Source organism: Procambarus clarkii, chromosome 7 (assembly GCF_040958095.1).
Source record: "Procambarus clarkii isolate CNS0578487 chromosome 7, FALCON_Pclarkii_2.0, whole genome shotgun sequence".
In the NCBI taxonomy this organism is placed as follows: Eukaryota; Metazoa; Arthropoda; class Malacostraca; order Decapoda; family Cambaridae; genus Procambarus; species Procambarus clarkii.
Window position 1 is genome coordinate 40,296,118 of NC_091156.1, and position 18,188 is coordinate 40,314,305.

Sequence of the window (18,188 nt, forward strand, 5' to 3'; positions counted from 1 at the left end):
ATACGTTTTTTCAAGCCTGAAAAACAGCGAGATTTTGGGAAACAACCCGAATTAATGTTAATAATTATTTAGACGAAGCATTCTACTGTTCTTCCTTAACATAACTTTTGTGCCTCATTTTTATCTGTCAACTTACAGCTGTTTTTTATTATCTGTAAAAGATAGACTAAGGTTAATTAGTACACTGAATTGGTATCACTAGATGGATGAGAGCACTTCTTTAGCAGAGTTGGTAACACTGGGGTGTTGACTTGGGTGGAGCCTCAGCCAATGACAGTTCATATGTGTTGCTTGTGTTGGTGTGAGCTGTTGTGCTGCTCCTCCTCCCTCCATCAGTGTTACCTTCAGTGTCAGAAGGTGAGCTGTAGTGTATAGACGTATTTAAATTATTTTTCCTCAGGGAAGACTATAGTTAAAGTGTGAAAATAATTTAGGGATTGTATAACTGTTTTAGTAACTTCGTATAACTACAGTCTATTTGCCAAATGCAGTAGTTTTGTTGAAAGAGTGAGCAGAGTGTATTTGCTCTGTATTTGTGAAAGATGCTGTGATTGGTGTAATTGTGCAATATGAGTAGAGAAATTCACAAATGTTTGTAGTTATTGCCGACGTTGTGAGGAGGGAATATAATGTTGGAGGGACTGTGAGACGAGCAGCTCTTACTTCTCATCGCAAATATGGTTCCTGTACGCTGTAAATACTACCTTCCTTTCCATGTTGTATTCTGCTCTTTGTAGAGCAACTCGTTAGTGTTTGGTGTCGTGCAGGAATAGCATAACAATACAGTGGATGTCACATTTAACTTAGAGAATGCAATATTGATCCGTCTCTATTATGGGTTAAATTGGCTTCTGTGCGGACTTCCAATAACTGCGTTGAATTGGCATATTTTTTAAACTGATGGCAACACGCCCCGCCAATGGCAGGGAGTTTGTATTACAGCATTTAAAAAAAAATCATTGAAGATACCTTGATTCATTGCAGACATTAGGCCACTTCTTAACATCGTGAATTGTGTATTTAAAATGTATACCACCTCCTTCTTAGTCCGTCGGCTTGTGATTGAAGGTGGACTTCTAAGTTTTGTGAAGATAATATACCAACTGTGTTGTTGTAAGTAGGTTAAGATTTTACCACCAGGTTAGAGCAGTCTTAGTGAGGTTATATTTACATCTAATGCATCGTGCTTATCGACCGTTGTAAGATATCTTGAATACATAATTACTAGGTTTAAAGATTAACAGTTATTAAAGTGCGGCATTTGTGTGAATCAGATCAGATATTCCTTAAAAGTATTTCGGATTAAAGTGTAAACTTATATGGCATTATTTCAGATTATACTGTGCTTTTGAGTCTTAAACAGGCAGGTGTTGCATGGTTCAGTATGTGGTGTGGTAGGTCTGGTGACTTTAATTTTCTCTTCCCAAACATCCCCACCCCAAGAGTGGCGACTGGTGGCGCTGGTTACGCTAGATTCCCTATTCTAAAATTATTTGTTTTGAAATGACAATTTAGTTTTTTTGGTATAGTAATTCTTTTTACATAATTTGTATTGGAAAGTGCAGGAACCGGTGAAGCTTTGACACCTCCCCGACCCACATAGTCTACACATCTTCCCTAATATTCCCCACTTAATACCCTTGCCAAGTAATTGTTCATACCGCCCCCCTTTCCCGGGGTCACGTATAAAACAGGTCATCAGCCGACACAGCCTTGACCACCAGTCATGTCACCCATGCTAAACCCTTCATCATCGCCATCAGTTTGTAAACATGTTTAATAAGGTATTGCCATTTTACCTCACTGTTGTAATGCCTGACATAGACGAGGAATTTTCAAGAGTTGACTGCCATAACGACCCGTGTAGTTGTACCTAGGAAGATGACTACGAAGCTGGCTAGTGGTCACCGGGTGGAGGCCATGAGCGAGGAGTGGCTGGCAAAGATGGAGGAGGAACAGACGCTCTACAACCATGGTATGGTCCGCCTCAGGCCCGGAGGCTGGCTCTACCCGACGCTCTTCACCAAATATGCTGACACCATCTACAACTTCAAGGTGTGTTGTCATTGTTACTCTGAGACTTGAATATTGGATATATACTTGGTCCGAGGGGGAGGGGGGACTGTACTTGGATCCCTCGCCCCTGGTATATATGTGGGTAACAATTGTATACACTTGTGTTCTCTCTAATGTATACTACAATAAGTTTCTCTTCAGTTCACTGAAGGTGACGTACTTGTGATGGGAATGCCCAGGTCTGGGACGACCTGGATGTTGGAGTTGGTGTGGACTATGCTTCACAACCCCGACCTGGACAACCAGAGGGCCGACCTGCCCATCTTCATCAGAGCACCGCATATAGAGTATGACATTCTTATTAGTTTATCAGTGTGATTGTCTTCGTAACGCCTGGGATCAGTGGTATAATAACTATTGTAGTCAGATTGCGCCTAGTAAATCAGTAGGATTGTTTTTTTAATTAGTTCTTGGCTCATTAAAGTTCTCAGAGCCCCGATTTAGATAGCTTTTCTATGGCAACTACTTTATTGCAATGATAGTTCAGAAAGTGGCAGTAAATTCGCAAATTTGTGGACGTACCTTAGACAAAATTCTGTTAATTTTGAAGACCAGATAATATTGGCGAAGATTTTACAAATGTTCTTAAGTATTTCTCGTAAATAATTTAACTACTTTATATCTCTGCAAAAAAAGACAATATTTGTTTTTTGGATGAAATTTCATAAAACGGTTACACTGCTGCTTAACATTGCACCGGATGTGGATAAAATGGTGTTGGCTGCTTAAGATATTTTAATCAGACTGGGTGCCGGTATATCTTTAGCATTTCCTGTGTTAGTACTTTACGTTCTTAGACTAGACCTAAGATGGATTGTTCTATGGTTGTTCAGATTAGTGCGTAAATTTTTTTGGAGGGGAATTGTATGGGGAAATAATGGTTATTACGACTATATATAACTTGGGAGGGGTCAAGACACATTTTGCGAGAGTTTGTACTTTTCTGTAATACGGCCTCACCCCAGCTTGACTGTAAAATTAGGTAATGCATTAGGCTCAAATACAGTTTACCTTCTACTTCGTCTTGTTTCACTGCATCATTTCTTCCGCCTCTAAGAGTTGTGTGAACATTCCAACTAATTTTCATTAGTGGGGAAAAGGGGGTTGGATTGTAAATTCATTAAAAGATTAATATTGTTTAAGGCGGTGCTGGGCGAGGAGAATTTTTATAAAATGTTTGGTGGACACAGAGGTCCTAGCGGACTAAATACCAGTGTTGCCAAAAATAAACTTAACCTATAAATAACTTGCTGTCATAAATTTCTTGATACGTTACTACTGGTTGGGATGCGTACCCTGGCTACACTGTTAAATGCATTTCTAAAGTCACTTAAGCCTATTATCTTAAGCTTTAGCGACTAACTAAATTGTACCAATGTTGGTATATATACCAAATGGGTATTTGGACCAGTTATCTTCATGATTGGTCCTAATACTTTGGATCCATACTGTAATTACATAAATTCAGGTCTTGCGTGTGAAACAATCGCTTCGGATGTCTTGTGCATATATTTCTCTTCTAACACTTTGTGCGTGTGAGCAAAATTAATGACTCGGGTGATTAGTTCTCTTAATCATTGTTGGATAATCCTGTTACCATTGATGCCAAACTGTCCTAAATTTACTTTTCACTCTTACACTACATTGTTGTTTACAGTAAATGGTACTTTTGACAAAACCCATCCCTCCCTGTATTGGGAGTACTTACAGGAAGGATGAAGACAATAGCACATACAGACGTACAACTTGATTTAATTAAGTAGGATTCGATACTATTGAATTTAGAAAAACAAATTTTCTACTTTAGTTGCTAAGACGACTAACCTTTCCTAGGTCTATTACATGCAATCCATGTTTAATTAAGTAAATGTGCTATACTGGGCATTGGAATATTTTTAAATATTTTTGGACTAAAAAGTGACTAGTGGAAAAATTCTACCCAATTGCTTAGAACGTCAATCATTGTAATATGGTGCACATGGTTTTTGTAAGTATCTTATTGTGTCTAGCCCATTCTCCTATGAAGTAGTAAAAGGTCTGATATTCTGTGGCAGAATATAGGGCGTGGGTATAGGTCATATTCCAGTTGTCAAGTGAAGCCTAATATTGGTTTTAAGATGGTGATAGTTTTGTGACAATTAGCTTTTGGTATAAATGTCTAGGTTACGTAGTTTGCGCACGTAATGTTAATGCGTGCTTGAATGTGAAGTTGCTGCACTCAACAGTCAAGTTTAAAAAATCATGTGATTAGTCAAGAACAATTCGGGTATCGGTTGCAATGTATGAAGGATCCTATATTTGTGCTGCTGGATGGGTTTATATAAAGAAATGTTACCAGAACTTATCGCATAACTGATGAATGGTTTAAGAAACGACTGAAATGTATTGATTCTGAAGCAATAAAATTATTTCAGTTCTGGTAAAGTTTAGTACTTGTAATAACAACATTCCAGCTTTGACATGATGCTTGACAGCAAGACCATAAGAAGCACAGTTGAGAATCCTCAGCCGATGACAGAAATGTTTCGTCAAATGTGTCCAGGCAAGAAGGTAGAAGACGGAGTGTTTCTGCAGATTAGCGAGGCTTTACCTGCTCCTAGAGTGATGAAGACCCACCTGCCCACCACCCTCCTGCCGCTTACCCTACCTCTAACCACGAAGGTCAGAGTTGGCTACTGTAATCTAATGGTTTTATGGGAATAAAATGGTTTGATTTGCCATCACTGCTTCATGGAGCATACAAGAAAATCTTGGACTGTTTGTAATCAAACGATTAAGGTGTTAGTTAAATTAGGTACAAAAGATAAAATGTTCAGTAAAATGTCGTCTAATCCAGCAGTTCCTAATGCTTCATTTAAAGTTTAATGTTTCAATCTAAATATTGGCAAGACTTTCCTTAAATAACTTGATCAAATTTTAAATGTGGGAGCTGTGTAGTGGACATGAATTGACCTTCCTTTCCCTCCTTGAGCCCCTACCAACTTTGGTTTACCTGTTGACGGGTTTTTTCCAATAACCCCCCCCCCTCCCCCTCACCATCCCTGTCTGGTCCATTGTTTCCGTGAGGGGGTATTTTGGTGGGCGGCTGCCGCCGGAGTGTAATACTCATTGGGACAGTCCTCTATCCTTTTGTGGCCTTGTGCTCCTGTTATCCTCACGAATTCTGCCGGGCGACTTTTCCTTTTCCTTATGTTTCGTTTTTTCTCCCTCTTCTCCTTTCCAATTATTTGCTGCCGACTTTTTGCCTGTTTTGACTATTCTTTTTGGCCTTTTTATGCCCGGGTGTTTGAGGAGGCTTACTCTTGCACCCGTTGAATTGTGGTAGCCACGTCGCGAGCGAGGGTATGTTTTCATTGTCAATCCTTCTTTTGTCGCTGAACCTGATATTGACAGACTGACGGTTCTTAATGTGGTGTTTGTGAAGTGTGTACTCGTGACGCACCCCTAGAGGGCCCCCGGCAAGATTGGCAACATGTCTCTTGTTGGGTGTCCTGCCTCTAATTGTGGGTGTGGGGGCACATTCGTGAATGAAGATCTTTACTCTAGCTTTGTCACATTCAGCTTCTCTTCTACCTTCTCAAGCTCGTGGAAGTGGGCGACCAAGCCCCCGACTCAGATTGTTGGAAGACCGGGCTCTGTAGGCTCTAGCTGCATTGTGCCCCGACCTTGCTCCTCCTCCTGACCCTCCTTACTACTCCCTTTGACTCCACTTCCTCCTCTGTAGTTGGGTCGGGCCACAAGCCTACAGTGGGAACCGCCCCATCCCCCTTTCTTGCTTTATAACTTGCTGATATATTACCGTGGTATCGAGTCTGAACATGCCATGAAAGTTGAAACTGGAGTTCAGGATCTTGGGGTACTTAAAATCTTCTTAACGTATATGGCTCCTCCTCCTCCTTGTCTACTATGAGAAACGGTAGAAATCAGTTTGATATTCGGCTAATAGTTCTGTTTTCTACATTCATCCTTGTTTCGTAAAGTGCAATAATATCTAGTTTGTTGAGATAAGAGCACTTAAATAGCATTGTTTCTTACTCTTAACTGTTAGTATAATATACCTTAAGTGTTTTATTTTGAAGCTCTTCTCCTTCCATGTACGCTTTGCCAATTAATCCCCCCCCCACCAGCACAAACGTTTACTGCCCCCTTCATGTCAATTCCCATACCACTAACTATTAAGTGTAACCAAAAACAAACCCCTCCAACCATGTTTCCAAAGAGTTGGCAGCCGCAACAACCCCAGTTCTAGATAAATGCACCCAATCCCAAGCATACATGCCATTTCTTTAAGTGTTCAGTTACCAATGAATGATATTGCATTTGATTTAAAATGTCAGGTCGGTAATTGAGTCCTCGACAACCATAAATTTCGAACTCCCTTACTCAAAAGAATGCCACGTATGATTGGGAGTCGTCCCTTGCTCCTAATTATATGGCGGTCTTTAACCTCTGTATCAGTTCCTAACTCGTCCTACAGCATTTCCACCTGCACTCAAAAGGAGTTTCCATCTCCATCCATATAATCATACTTGTTTACTATATCCCTGCTAAGTATACTATATTTACTACTATCCCTGGATAGTAAACCCTTAATTAACCTGTTCCTCCTCCTGACACAAGGCTCTATCCAAATACCTTGCCTGGGAATCTCCCACAACCATAATTCACTTAGCTGCTACTTTTACTTGGTGAGCAGATTGAGGGACCGGCGCTCATTTTGTTTTGCCTTTCAGGCAAACTGCTGGCTCCCTACAGCACTTTTAGCTCTTTTGCTGTGTTGGAAGGAAGTTTTAGAACACGGGTAGGAAGCCTTGCCAGTCTCTTCTTATGACCCCCTGTCCTTTACGACATTCAAAGGAAAGGTCTTCTTAATACTGGTCTCATCCTGCGTTTCGTCTTGACATTGTTTCAGCTGTCATACTTCCTCCTGTAGGAAATCTGTCTTAATGATCTCTGCGTAGATTCATCAGTTCCTTAACTACACCTCTGCCATAGGTGTTGGAAATTTGGACATGTCACTAGAGCATCACAAGAGGTAGTGTCCCTGTGTGGAGACAGAGGCCATTACAAGATCGAATGGTTTTTTCTCCCCAGTCTCGCTGCATGACTTGCGGTGACGCCAACCCTGCCTTCTTGCGCTCATGCATACACTAAGAATTTGAGAAAGCCATTCTCAACACTAAATATTGTGATCAGATTTTTTCCCCTGGAGCAAGATGCAAAGGTAAATATCTCAACTCTTTCTGACATGACTTGAGCTAGTGTTGCATCACTCTTCTACTCCACCACTCGCCCCCTTTCTAGCTTCCACAACAGTTGCCAGGCCTTAAACCAAAATATCTCTAACTCCGTTTTACGATCCTCCCCATTCTGACCGCAGAATCTTCCTCGCGGTTCCCTACCAATCTTCTCCTGCCGTTTAGTTCATTATTTCCTCCCTCTTCTCTCCGCTGCAGCATTCCTTTCCCAATCCCATGTCTATTCTCGGCCCTCATTTTTATTTCGCAGTTTCACAACACGTGACCGATGTCATCCTCCTGCCGGTCATCTCCGTGTTCTCTAAAGATCTTTCTCTCCAATAGACTGTGGAGGCTATCGCACAGTACATGTCTCCTGGTACTTGTACATGTCAGAAGTGTAAACCTGGATCCTGTCTTGGTTCCCAGCTGGTCAGAAGCAGTATGTCGATCCCCCTACTTTCTACTTTTAGCTTTGTCCCAGTTTCTCCTCCCATCTGTGGTGGAGTAAACTTCCCCACTGGAGATGCCCACACAATAGTTCTCCATCTGACGCTTTCTTTGATGAAATGTATCCCACTCTTGTCTTTATCTTGTATTTATTTGGCTTCCATGCGGCGGTTCTTGCCCTCGATAACATTTTTCTATCCTTGTAATATTTTTCACCCTTCCTAGGCGAGTTTGTTACTTCTGATCTGGATCTTTAATTTTTTCTTCGTCTCGGGAAACGCGGAGGTGTTCCTTGCTTTAAATCAGACTGCTCGGAGTGCATGCTGTAAGCGTGCAGCCTGGAGGAAACGCCAGCGCCAATAAACGCAGACTCTCGTATATGATTTGGGAAAGAGTGCAGTGGCCTATGGGGCCATCAGTGCGGCTAAGCAGAAGTTTGGAATCTTCATTAATGATGATTGACACTGCTATCCCAAGATCTGAAATTGCCTAATATAACGAGTAAGTTAGTTCTAGATTTCTCCAGTATTTCATCTCCAAGGTTCTGTTGTGGCAGATCAGATGTCGGTCGCGTCCGAACTAGGTTCAAACATTTCGGCTGTTGGCTCTGTTTCATTTATTCCTCCCTCTGTCCTTTTTCGGAATCCCCTTCTTGAATCTTGTCCCTTTGACCGTTTTGCATACATCTCCAGCTATCCCAAGAATTTCTCTTGTAACTCGTCTACTCTGATCGTCTGCTGTTCTATGGCAGCGGGCTCTGATGACATTCTGACTCTATGGCATCTCCCTCCATGCACACTTTATTGGCCGAATAGTTATAACCGTATCTGGGGGAAGGGAAGGGTCGGGTCGAGAAGGGTCGTCAGTTCCCGGGAGTGACTTCAAGCAGGTGTTTTCCTTGTCAGAAATCAGGTTCACTTGGGACGAGAGAACCTGGATATGACGCCACTTCGAGATGACACTGTCCCAACCTAGTTATTTAGGTCTTCGTGGCAATCTCCCTCTTCCTGCAAGGCTCCCTCTTAGTCATTCCCTTAGAGCGAGGCTTGGTACCACTCTCGCTACCTATTTTCGACAGTATGAAAGGGTACCCCCAAATCAGTGTTCTCAGCACTTTATTTTTCCTGGTTGCCTTCAATGGTATTCTTTCCAGCCTTTCTTCTAGGCATTTCTCCACTTCTATGTTGATCTTACCCCTCTGCTATGGAATTGAAGCAGTGTCATCCTGGGGCCACCAATTATGGCTCAAGTTTTCTACTACAGATGTATAAAGGTTACGACTTTTACTAGGAAGAAAGTTTCTCGTCCTTCGTTTTTGCGTTATTGCAGTCCTCTTTGTATACAGTTTAACTTTTGCGGTTAATATTTGACAAGATTGTCTTGGTGGCCTCCCGTCTCTTGCCTCGCAGTTGAATGTTTTAAGGCCTTTAACTTAGTTTTGTCCAATACTACTTGGAGAGATGTGCTACTCTATTTACATTCCTCTCGCATGCTGTCGAAACTGTTATGACTCTCGTTTACTCGTCTGATTCTCCAACTCCTCGTCTTGATGATCTTCACCATACTAGGTTACACCTCGGCTCTGGTGTTCGGGCCGGTACGGGATCGTTAGACTCCTGACCGTGTGTTTTTATTGGCATCCTGGCTTTAAAAGATCGTAGTGATCCCTACTGTCCATGCTACCTTGCGCAGTCCCTACAACACTGTCACACTCGCTTGTGTTGTGCTTTGATCGTTGCCTCTTTCGTAGGCCCCTGTTCCTCTTGACCTTTTAACCGTTTTGTCTCGCTTGCAAGATAGTTAGTTGCCAATATTTGTGTCGGTCCATCCTAGCCCCCCATTGAGAAGTCACTATTACAAATCTTTGCAAAACCTAGACTCGCATTGCAAAGGCTTCTACTCCCTCCTACAATTGTGATTTTTTTTTCCCCTCTCTCTCTCCTCTCCACACTTTTCACACAACTGCTACGTTGCAATCTTCACAGATGGGTCCAAGTCAGCCGACGGTACAAGCTACTGTTGTAATTCTTGATCACAACTGTTGCCTTTCCCTAGAGACCAGCATCTTCCCGACAGAACTTTGCCATTTTGTCTGCTCGATTGCTTTCTCAATGTCTACATTGCTTTGTCATTGTAGTGAGCCTCGCAGTGCCCTCCTGGCTCTTGACATTTTAAGTCCATCCTGTGGTAGTAGAAATTCCAGGGTTTATCTCTAGCAAATTTAAAATGGTTTAGTTTTGCATTGGTACCAGCCATATTAGTTTTTCTAATGATCCTGCAAATTCTTCTTCTGAGGAGGCTTATCTGCACTTGGTCACTTTCCCACACAGGCTTTCCTTGATTTTTACAAAGTCATTAATTCGTCAGTGTCCGTTGACAGGGTCGTCGGTCATGTTATTGGTAACACTGAATGCTCTTAAGGGTAGTCTGTCTTTTGCACCACCGTAACTGGCGGTGGGGAAACGGCTGTGGCCAGGTTACGTATTGGCCGTATTAGTGTTTTCCCGGGCACTCGATGGAGTGCCGCCCTGCTCCTTATTGCCCCGAACTGCATTGTCCCTTTTACGGTTGTGCATATCCTTGCTGAACGTCATAACTTCTAGGATGCGTGTTGTTTCTTGCCTGCCACTCATAGTAATTTGTCCCATGATATAATCCTTACCCTGCAAACTCACAACATAATGGTCTTTATTGATCAAATGTTGTTATAAACTTGAAAAATGTGGATAGAAACTTTTCAGTGCAGTGAGGTGTCTTTGTCACTTTGTAGTAGACCGTTACCGTTCTAGATCGAAATGTCCTCCAAAAGCTATGTGCATCAACAATGGTGATGTCCACTGTACATCTATTGTTCATGTTAACACTTGTATAGTGCATACATGGTCCAGAAGCTATCATTGTCAAAGGGAAGTTGCAGGAGGGGGGGGGGGGTGATAGTACTTAAAATCGTGTATTGCATATATGGATATCTATAGAGCTATTGTGTATATATGTAAAAATATATTTATTACACAATTGAACACAAATCTAGGGATACATGTTTGATAAGATTAGATTTGATACATAAGTATTCCCACTTATGTTACTTTAAGAAACTTCTTAAAGCTTGCTAAATGTAACTTGACCCATGAGAGCTTTTACTTGTATAAACCTAATTAAGGTCTAGTTATGACTGTTCTTTCGCTGGCCTTCATAAGAGATGGCTCCAGCTGAACTTCCAGTCGGCCTACATTGGACATAAGAGCTATGACCAGATTTTACTTTTGGGTTCCGAAGGGAGCCCGTGTTCAATAGTAGTTACCCTTAACTCCTATTAAACCATGGTGTAGTAAAGTCTTGGTTGGATATGTATTTTAAATTGTCTTGCTTCTGCTGGGCATCTTTTCCTTTTCCTTCTGTTTCGTTTTTCTCCCCCCTCTTCTCCTATCTGCTTGCCGTTTCCTGCCGACCTTTTGCTCGTTCTGGTTCTTCCCTTGGACTTCTTCTACTTTGACGCCCGGGTGCTTGAGGAGGCATACTCTTGCACCCGTTGAACTGAAGTACCCGACGTCGAGAGCGAGGGAACCTTTTATTGTCAATCCCCACTTCGTCACTGAACCCGATCTTGACGGACTGTCGGTTTCTTAAGGTGGCGTTTGTGGGGCGTATACTCACGACGCACCCCTAGGAGGCCCCGACGAGATCGGCGATAGCTTCTTGTTGGGTGTCCTGCCTCTAATTGTGGCTCCATGGTGGGTGTGGGGGCACACTCGTGAGTGAATTCGTAATTTCGTCAAGATGATAACCCCTGTTTCGGCTGCTTCTGGCTTACCTTTTCAGGCTCGTGGGGTGGGCGACCAAGCCCCCGAGTCGGTCCGTATTGGAAGACCGGGCTCTGTAGCCTCCGCTGCATTGGGCCCCGACCTTGCTCCTCCTTTGGCCTCTCTGACTCCTTCCCCTGGCTCCCCTCCCTCCTCTGTGGTTGGGTCGAGCCCCAAGCCCCCAGTGGTGACTACCTCGTCCCTGGCGCGGCTCCTTCTCTAGTTGTTACTACTGCGCCTTTTAACCCCTCTCTCTCTGGGGGTTCTCACCGCCGTTCTCGTCACGGCCGCCCTCGCTCGATTCCTTCCAGTTCTGCTACCTATCAAGCCTTGTTTGGTCCCGCTTCGTGGGCCAAATATTTTGATCTCCTCCCTCTTGATTCTGCGCCTCCTGACGATTTCTCCCTTCATCGACATCTCATTGATTCCGTGGATGCCTCCATTACTTTTAACCCCACTCGTCTCGGTACGCGTGTCGTTGCTGCTCCTTCTCAGGATGCTGCTTCCCGCTTGGCTGCCTTATCCTGCCTTGGCGAGACCCCCGTTCGGGTCTCGAAGAACGTCCAGTTGAATGCCAGTGTTGGCACTATTTTGCTCCCGCCCCATGTTGCGACCGGTGTTCGGGACCTACGCGACTGCCACGACGATATTCGACATATCCTCGCTGCCCAGGGCCATTCTATTCTCCAGGTGGACACGTTTACTCGTCCCCCTCGTGGTAGTCGCCGTCAACCCCTCCGGGTTGTGAAGATTACCTTTGATGGTAGGACCCTTCCACCCTCTGTCATTCTTGCTGGTGCCAGGTGCTCTGTCCAGGAGTACATTCCTTCTCCTCGGCTCTGCAACAAGTGCTGGAGGTTTGGGCATGGTGCCCTCCGCTGCTCCGGGACTGTCTCTCTCTGTCCTTTGTGTGGTGGCGAAGGTCACTCTTAAGTCGGAGTGCGCTTCTCCCCAGGCTCGTTGCCTCAACTGCGGTGAGGCCCATCCTACCTTCTCCCGTGCGTGTGTCCATTACAAGCTTGAGGCAGCCGTCCTCAACTTGAAGCACCGGGAGCGTTTATCTTTTCGTGAGGCGAGGCGCCAGGTTCGCCGGCTCCCGCCTTACGCTAATATCTCTTATGCTCGCGTGTTGCGCTCTTCCTCTCCTCGTCCTTCCTGCCTTCCTCAGACTCACAACCGTTTCCAGGCCTTGGACCCTGATGCGCCCACTGCCCCCTCCTCTGTCCCTTTGGGTTCTCTCCCGAAGGATCCTCCTCCTGGTCCTCTGTCTGGGGTTCCCCTTCCTTCTACCCGGTCTGTCGTGTCTTCTGTGTCTCCTTCCTCGTCCCCCTCCGATCCTCCTTCCCATCCTCTTCCTCCATCTATCGGCTCTCCCCGCCGCCTGTCGGTGCGGGCGGATGTCCTTCGCTCTCCTAATGGCCGTCGTGTGTGCTCTCGTTCGGCTTCTCCTGTTGAGACACTGGAATCAGTTGCCCGGTACGTCGTTGCTGGGACACCGGTCTCTTTAAGTCAGAAGCGTAAGCCTGGCTCCTCTCCTTCCTCTTCCCCGGCGGGTAAGAAGGCTTCGCTTTCTTCCTCAGCTCCTCCTTCTGGCTCTGTTGCTCCTTCCACTCCCGTTTCAGTGCTTGCGCCCCCTGTTCCTGCTATGGAGGTTTCTTTGGCCCCTGCTTCCCTTTCGGTTGCATGCTCTTGCTGGGGTGCGCTCCTCTCTTTCTACTCCCCCTCTTCCTGCTGCTGTCCTTGACTGCTCCTCTCCGTTGTCTCCTCCTCCTCCTCCTCCGGACCCTGCCCGCCCACCTCTGATCTGTTCTCCCGTTTCCTTCCCTCCGTCTTTGCTCAGTTTACCCATGCCCCCTAACCCTGACTTTGCTGACCCTGATCCCGACCCTGATATTCTTTAACGTGCTCTGTTGGTCTTTCGCCTTTGTTTCTTCCTTGTTCTCTGTTTTTGTCCTTTCTCTTCTCGTCGTTGTCCATTCTTCAATGGAACGTTCGAGGTTATTACGCCAATTTCCTCGAACTCCAACTTCTGGTTTCGCGGTTTTCGCCCCTTTGTGTCTATCTCCAGGAGCCGATGCTTGGTGCTCGTCCTGGTCGTTTTCGTGGCTATTCCTTTCTCTCCCCCCCCCCCCCCCCCAGCCATTGCTGGGGCTTCTAATTCTTCTGCTCTCTTGATTCGGGCTGATGTTCCCTTTGTTCCTTTACTTTTTCCTTCGCCTCTCCATTGTTCTGCTGCTCGTATCTTTGTGGGGAAATGGTACACAGTTTGTTCCATTTATCTCCCCCCGAGTGTCCCGCTCTCTCTTCCTGATTTGAAACACCTCCTAGACTCCTTGCCGGAGCCTGTGCTCCTGCTGGGTGACTTCAATTGTCGTCATTCTCTTTGGGGTGACGTTCTGACGAATACCCGGGGTCGCCTCCTTGAGCCGTTTCTCCTCTCTTCTTCCCTGTCTCTTCTGAATTCTGGTGAGCCCACTCATTTGGACTCTCGAACTCGCACCCTTTCTTGTCTTGATCTTTCTCTCTGCTCTTCTTCTCTTTACTTAGATTTCACATGGCAGGTTCTTGATGACCTCCATGGAAGTGATCATTTCCCCATCCTTGTTTCCTTTTTCTCTTTTCGCCCTTCCCTCTCTTTCCCTAGGTGGCAGTTTGCTAAGGCGGACTGGACCCTGTTTTCCCTCAGTGCTACTCTCTCTGACCTCTCCCTTCTGCCCCTCTCTCGCGCTCTCCTCCTTTTTCATGACACTGTCTTCGACGCTGCCCTCCGCTCTATTCCTCGCTCTTCCTCTCGGGGTCCACGGAAGTGCGTTCCCTGGTGGAATGCGGACTGTGCTCGGGCTGTCCGCTGTAAGCGTGCAGCCTGGAAGAAGCACCGCCGTAGGCAGACAACCGATTCTTTTCTTTTCTTTCGGAAAGCGAGTGCGGTGGCCCGTAGGGCCATCCGTACGGCTAAACGTGAATGTTGGGCATCTTATGTCTCGACAATTACGTCCGAAACCCCTCTGGCCCAGATCTGGAAGCGTATCCGCAAGATAGCGGGTAAGTTCGTTCCCGATGTTTCACCGGTCCTTCACCTCCATGATACTCTTGTGGCGGACCCGTTGCAGGTCGCTTCCGAACTGGGTTCCCACTTTTCTTCTGTTAGCTCTGGTCTTCATCTTCCCCAATCTTTCCTTCTTCGTAAACCTGTCCTTGAGTCTCGTCCTTTAGATTTCTGCACTCATCTTCAGCTTCCCTATAATGATCCCTTCTCTCTCTCTGAACTTCGTTCTGCCCTGGCCCTCTGCGGTTCTACGGCGGCGGGCTCCGATGGTATTCATTATGAGATGCTTCGCCATCTCCCTCCGAGCACGTCTCAGTATTTACTGAGTCTGTATAATCGGATCTGGGAGTCGTCGTCAGTCCCTGAGGACTGGCTCGATGCCGTTGTCCTCCCTGTTCGCAAACCAGGGTCTCTGGGTACTTCCCCTAAGGACTTTCGCCCTATTGCTCTCACAAGTTGTGTCTGCAAACTCTTTGAACGTATGGTTAACGTTCGTCTGATGTGGTTCCTGGAACACCATCACCTCCTCTCCCCTTCTCAATTTGGTTTCCGCAAGTGCCGCAGCACGACAGATGTCCTGGTGAACTTGGAGGTCTATATACGTACTGCTTTTGCTGCGAAGACCTCCGTTGTTGCCGTCCTTTTTGACCTAGAAAAGGCTTACGACACCACTTGGCGTTATCATATCCTATCTCAACTTCATTCTTTTGGCCTTCGTGGTCATCTCCCTCTCTTTCTCCGCAGCTTCCTCTCTCGTCGTTCCTTTCGGGTGCGCCTTGGTACCGCTCTCTCTTCCCCCTTTTCAGCAATACGAAGGTGTGCCCCAGGGTAGTGTTCTGAGCACTACTCTTTTTCTGGTTGCCCTCAATGGTCTTCTTTCCTCTCTTCCTTCTGGTGTCTTCTCCGCTCTCTATGTCGATGATCTTACCCTTTGTTGTCAGGGTGATGATTCGCCTCTCCTTCAACGCCGGCTTCAACTTGCGATTGATGCCGTGTCGTCTTGGGCCACAGGTCATGGCTTCAAGTTCTCTACTTCTAAGACTTGTGCCATGACTTTTACGCGGAAACGGGTTGTTCTTCGTCCCTCTTTGTCACTTTATGGTCATCCCCTTGAATACAAAGATTCCGCGAAGCTTTTGGGGTTATTCCTTGACACTCGTTTGTCTTGGCCTCCCCATATCTCTTACCTCCGTGTTGAGTGCTCTAAGTCCCTTACCCTCCTTCGGGTCTTGTCCCATACTTCTTGGGGGGCAGATAGGCGCACTCTCCTTGCTTTACATTCCTCTCTCGTCCTGTCTAAGCTCGATTATGGTTGCCCTGCTTACTCGTCTGCTTCTCCTTCTACTCTTCGCCGTCTTGATGCTTTGCACCATACTGGGTTGCGCCTCAGTTCTGGTGCCTTTCGTTCGACTCCCGTCCTTAGCTTGTATGTTGACACTGGCTTCCTGTCTCTCCAGGACCGCCGTGATCGCTACTGTCTTCGCTATCTTGCGCGGTCCTTGCAACATCCTTCCTCTCGTCTCTGTCGTGCTTTACCTTTTACCCCTCCTGCGGTTCCTGTTCCTCTTCACCACCTCCCTCTTTCTGTCCGGTTATCTCGCCTGCAGGATTCTCTTTCCGTTCGTATTTCTGATGTTTCTCCTCGTGTTGTTCCTTCTTTGCCCCCGTGGAGGGTCCCTCTTCCGCGGTTTTGTACATCCTTGACTCGTATCACTAAAGCTTTTACCCTCCTACAGTTCTAAAACGCCTTTTCCTCGAGCACTTTTCTTCTCACTCCCGCTCCGTTTCTGTCTTCACCGATGGGTCTAAGTCAGCGGACGGTGTTGGCTACTCTGTTGTTTTTCCTGATCGCACTTATATGTGTCGCTTGCCTCCGGAGACTAGCATCTTTACGGCGGAACTTTATGCTATTCTCTATGCTCTTCGTCTCCTACTTTCTCGTTGTCAGTCTTCCTTTGTGGTTGTTGTTGACTCTCGTAGTGCCCTCATGGCTCTCGGGTGCTTTAATCCAGTTCATCCGGTAGTTGTCGAGATCCAGCATTGGCTGTTTCTCGTTCACAGTAAATTTAAGTCGGTTGAGTTTTGTTGGGTTCCCAGCCATATTGGCGTGTCTTTAAATGAGCGTGCGGATGCTGCCGCTAAGGAAGCTGTCCGCTCTTGTCCCATCTCTCGTAAAGGCATTCCGTATTCCGACTTTTACCCGGTTATCCATTCCCGTTGGCAGGCTTCTTGGTTGTCTGTTACTGGTAACAAGCTACGTACTCTTAAATGTTGTGTTTCCTCGTGGCCGTCCTCCTTCCACCGTAACCGGCGGTGGGAAACAGCTCTAGCGAGGTTGCGTATTGGCCATACTCGCTTAACCCATGGTCACTTGATGGAGCGCCGCCCTGCTCCTTATTGTCCTAGTTGCATTGTCCCTCTTACGGTCGTGCATGTCCTTCTTGAATGTCCTGACTTCCAGGACGAGCGTGTGTCTTGCTTTCCGACCGCCCCTCGCGGTCACCTGTCCCTCGATAGAATTCTTGGTGACTCGGATACTTTTGATATCGTTCGCCTTATGCGTTTTTGTTCTCGTATTGGCATCCTTGGTGATATTTAGCGCCCTCTGATTATTTTGCGTATTTGATGGTGCTACATAGCCTTCCCGGTTTGGTGCCTTCTTTTGATAATTACTTACTTACTTAAATTGTCTTGAAAAATAAATTTACGTCTTTAACCCTAAATTTCAATCATGGTTATTTGATGGTTTTTCAGGTGGTGTACATTGCTAGAGATCCCAAGGACGTGGTTGTATCGCTATTCTATCACTTCTGTAACGTAAAGTTCCACAACTATACTGGCACCTTCGACAACTTCGTCAAGCATTTCATGAACAATGATTGTAAGTAAATCAGTTGTGGTGTTTGAGAAGCCTCGACAAGGTGGCACAAATTAAATGCTCGGATGAAGCTAACACGATCAGAACGTAATATTTAAGGTGTAAAAAATACTATTCATGCGACTTGTTATATCATTGCCAACACATTAGTACAGATTTTACAAAGTGTAGCACCACACGAGGACAATTGGTATGCTAAAAGTCCCCCCCCCCCCCCCACACGGTCATTTAGTATCCACGACTCCACAACTTGTGTATTTGGCAGCTGCCAGTTAACTATAGGTGCAAGTTATAATTTGTTTCCATCCAGGGCATAACTTCGTAAATTGTTACGGTTGTTAGTGCTTGTATTTGGTAGTTTTAAATATTAATCTTTCCGTTCTCCTGCTGAATGGTAACTTTAGTGTTGAAGAGGCTTCTATACTGGGCTATAGGTCTGGTGGGTTACTAGACACTTGGTAGTCTGTTTGGACAAATTGGCAGATGGATTAGAACCTGACGTTGAAGTAGTCTATTGCCTTGTACCACCAATGTGTATGCTGGTTTACTTTTGGTTTACAACTTTGGTGTCGTAGTACGATGGCAGTTTAATTGCTGCTCCTACTTGATTTACTGGTATACTTGGACTTGTGGTTAAGCAGGCATAACATCGGCACATATGGAATCTGGTGACATCTACTTAGTTATTGACCTGACCTGTT

At 45.6% G+C, this 18,188-nt stretch overlaps 1 protein-coding gene across 1 annotated transcript in view; it reads left to right on the plus strand.

Moving 5' to 3' along the window:
- Positions 1 to 281: 281 nt before the first annotated feature.
- Positions 282 to 18,188, plus strand: part of LOC123761287 (sulfotransferase 1E1) — a 30,405-nt gene continuing 12,498 nt past the window's right edge. The window contains exons 1-5 of the mRNA XM_045747213.2: positions 282 to 357; positions 1,878 to 2,055; positions 2,218 to 2,363; positions 4,530 to 4,737; positions 17,364 to 17,490. Coding sequence (XP_045603169.2) covers positions 1,882 to 2,055; positions 2,218 to 2,363; positions 4,530 to 4,737; positions 17,364 to 17,490 — 655 coding nt within the window. The 5' untranslated portion in view covers positions 282 to 357; positions 1,878 to 1,881. The remainder of the gene's footprint in view (positions 358 to 1,877; positions 2,056 to 2,217; positions 2,364 to 4,529; positions 4,738 to 17,363; positions 17,491 to 18,188) is intronic.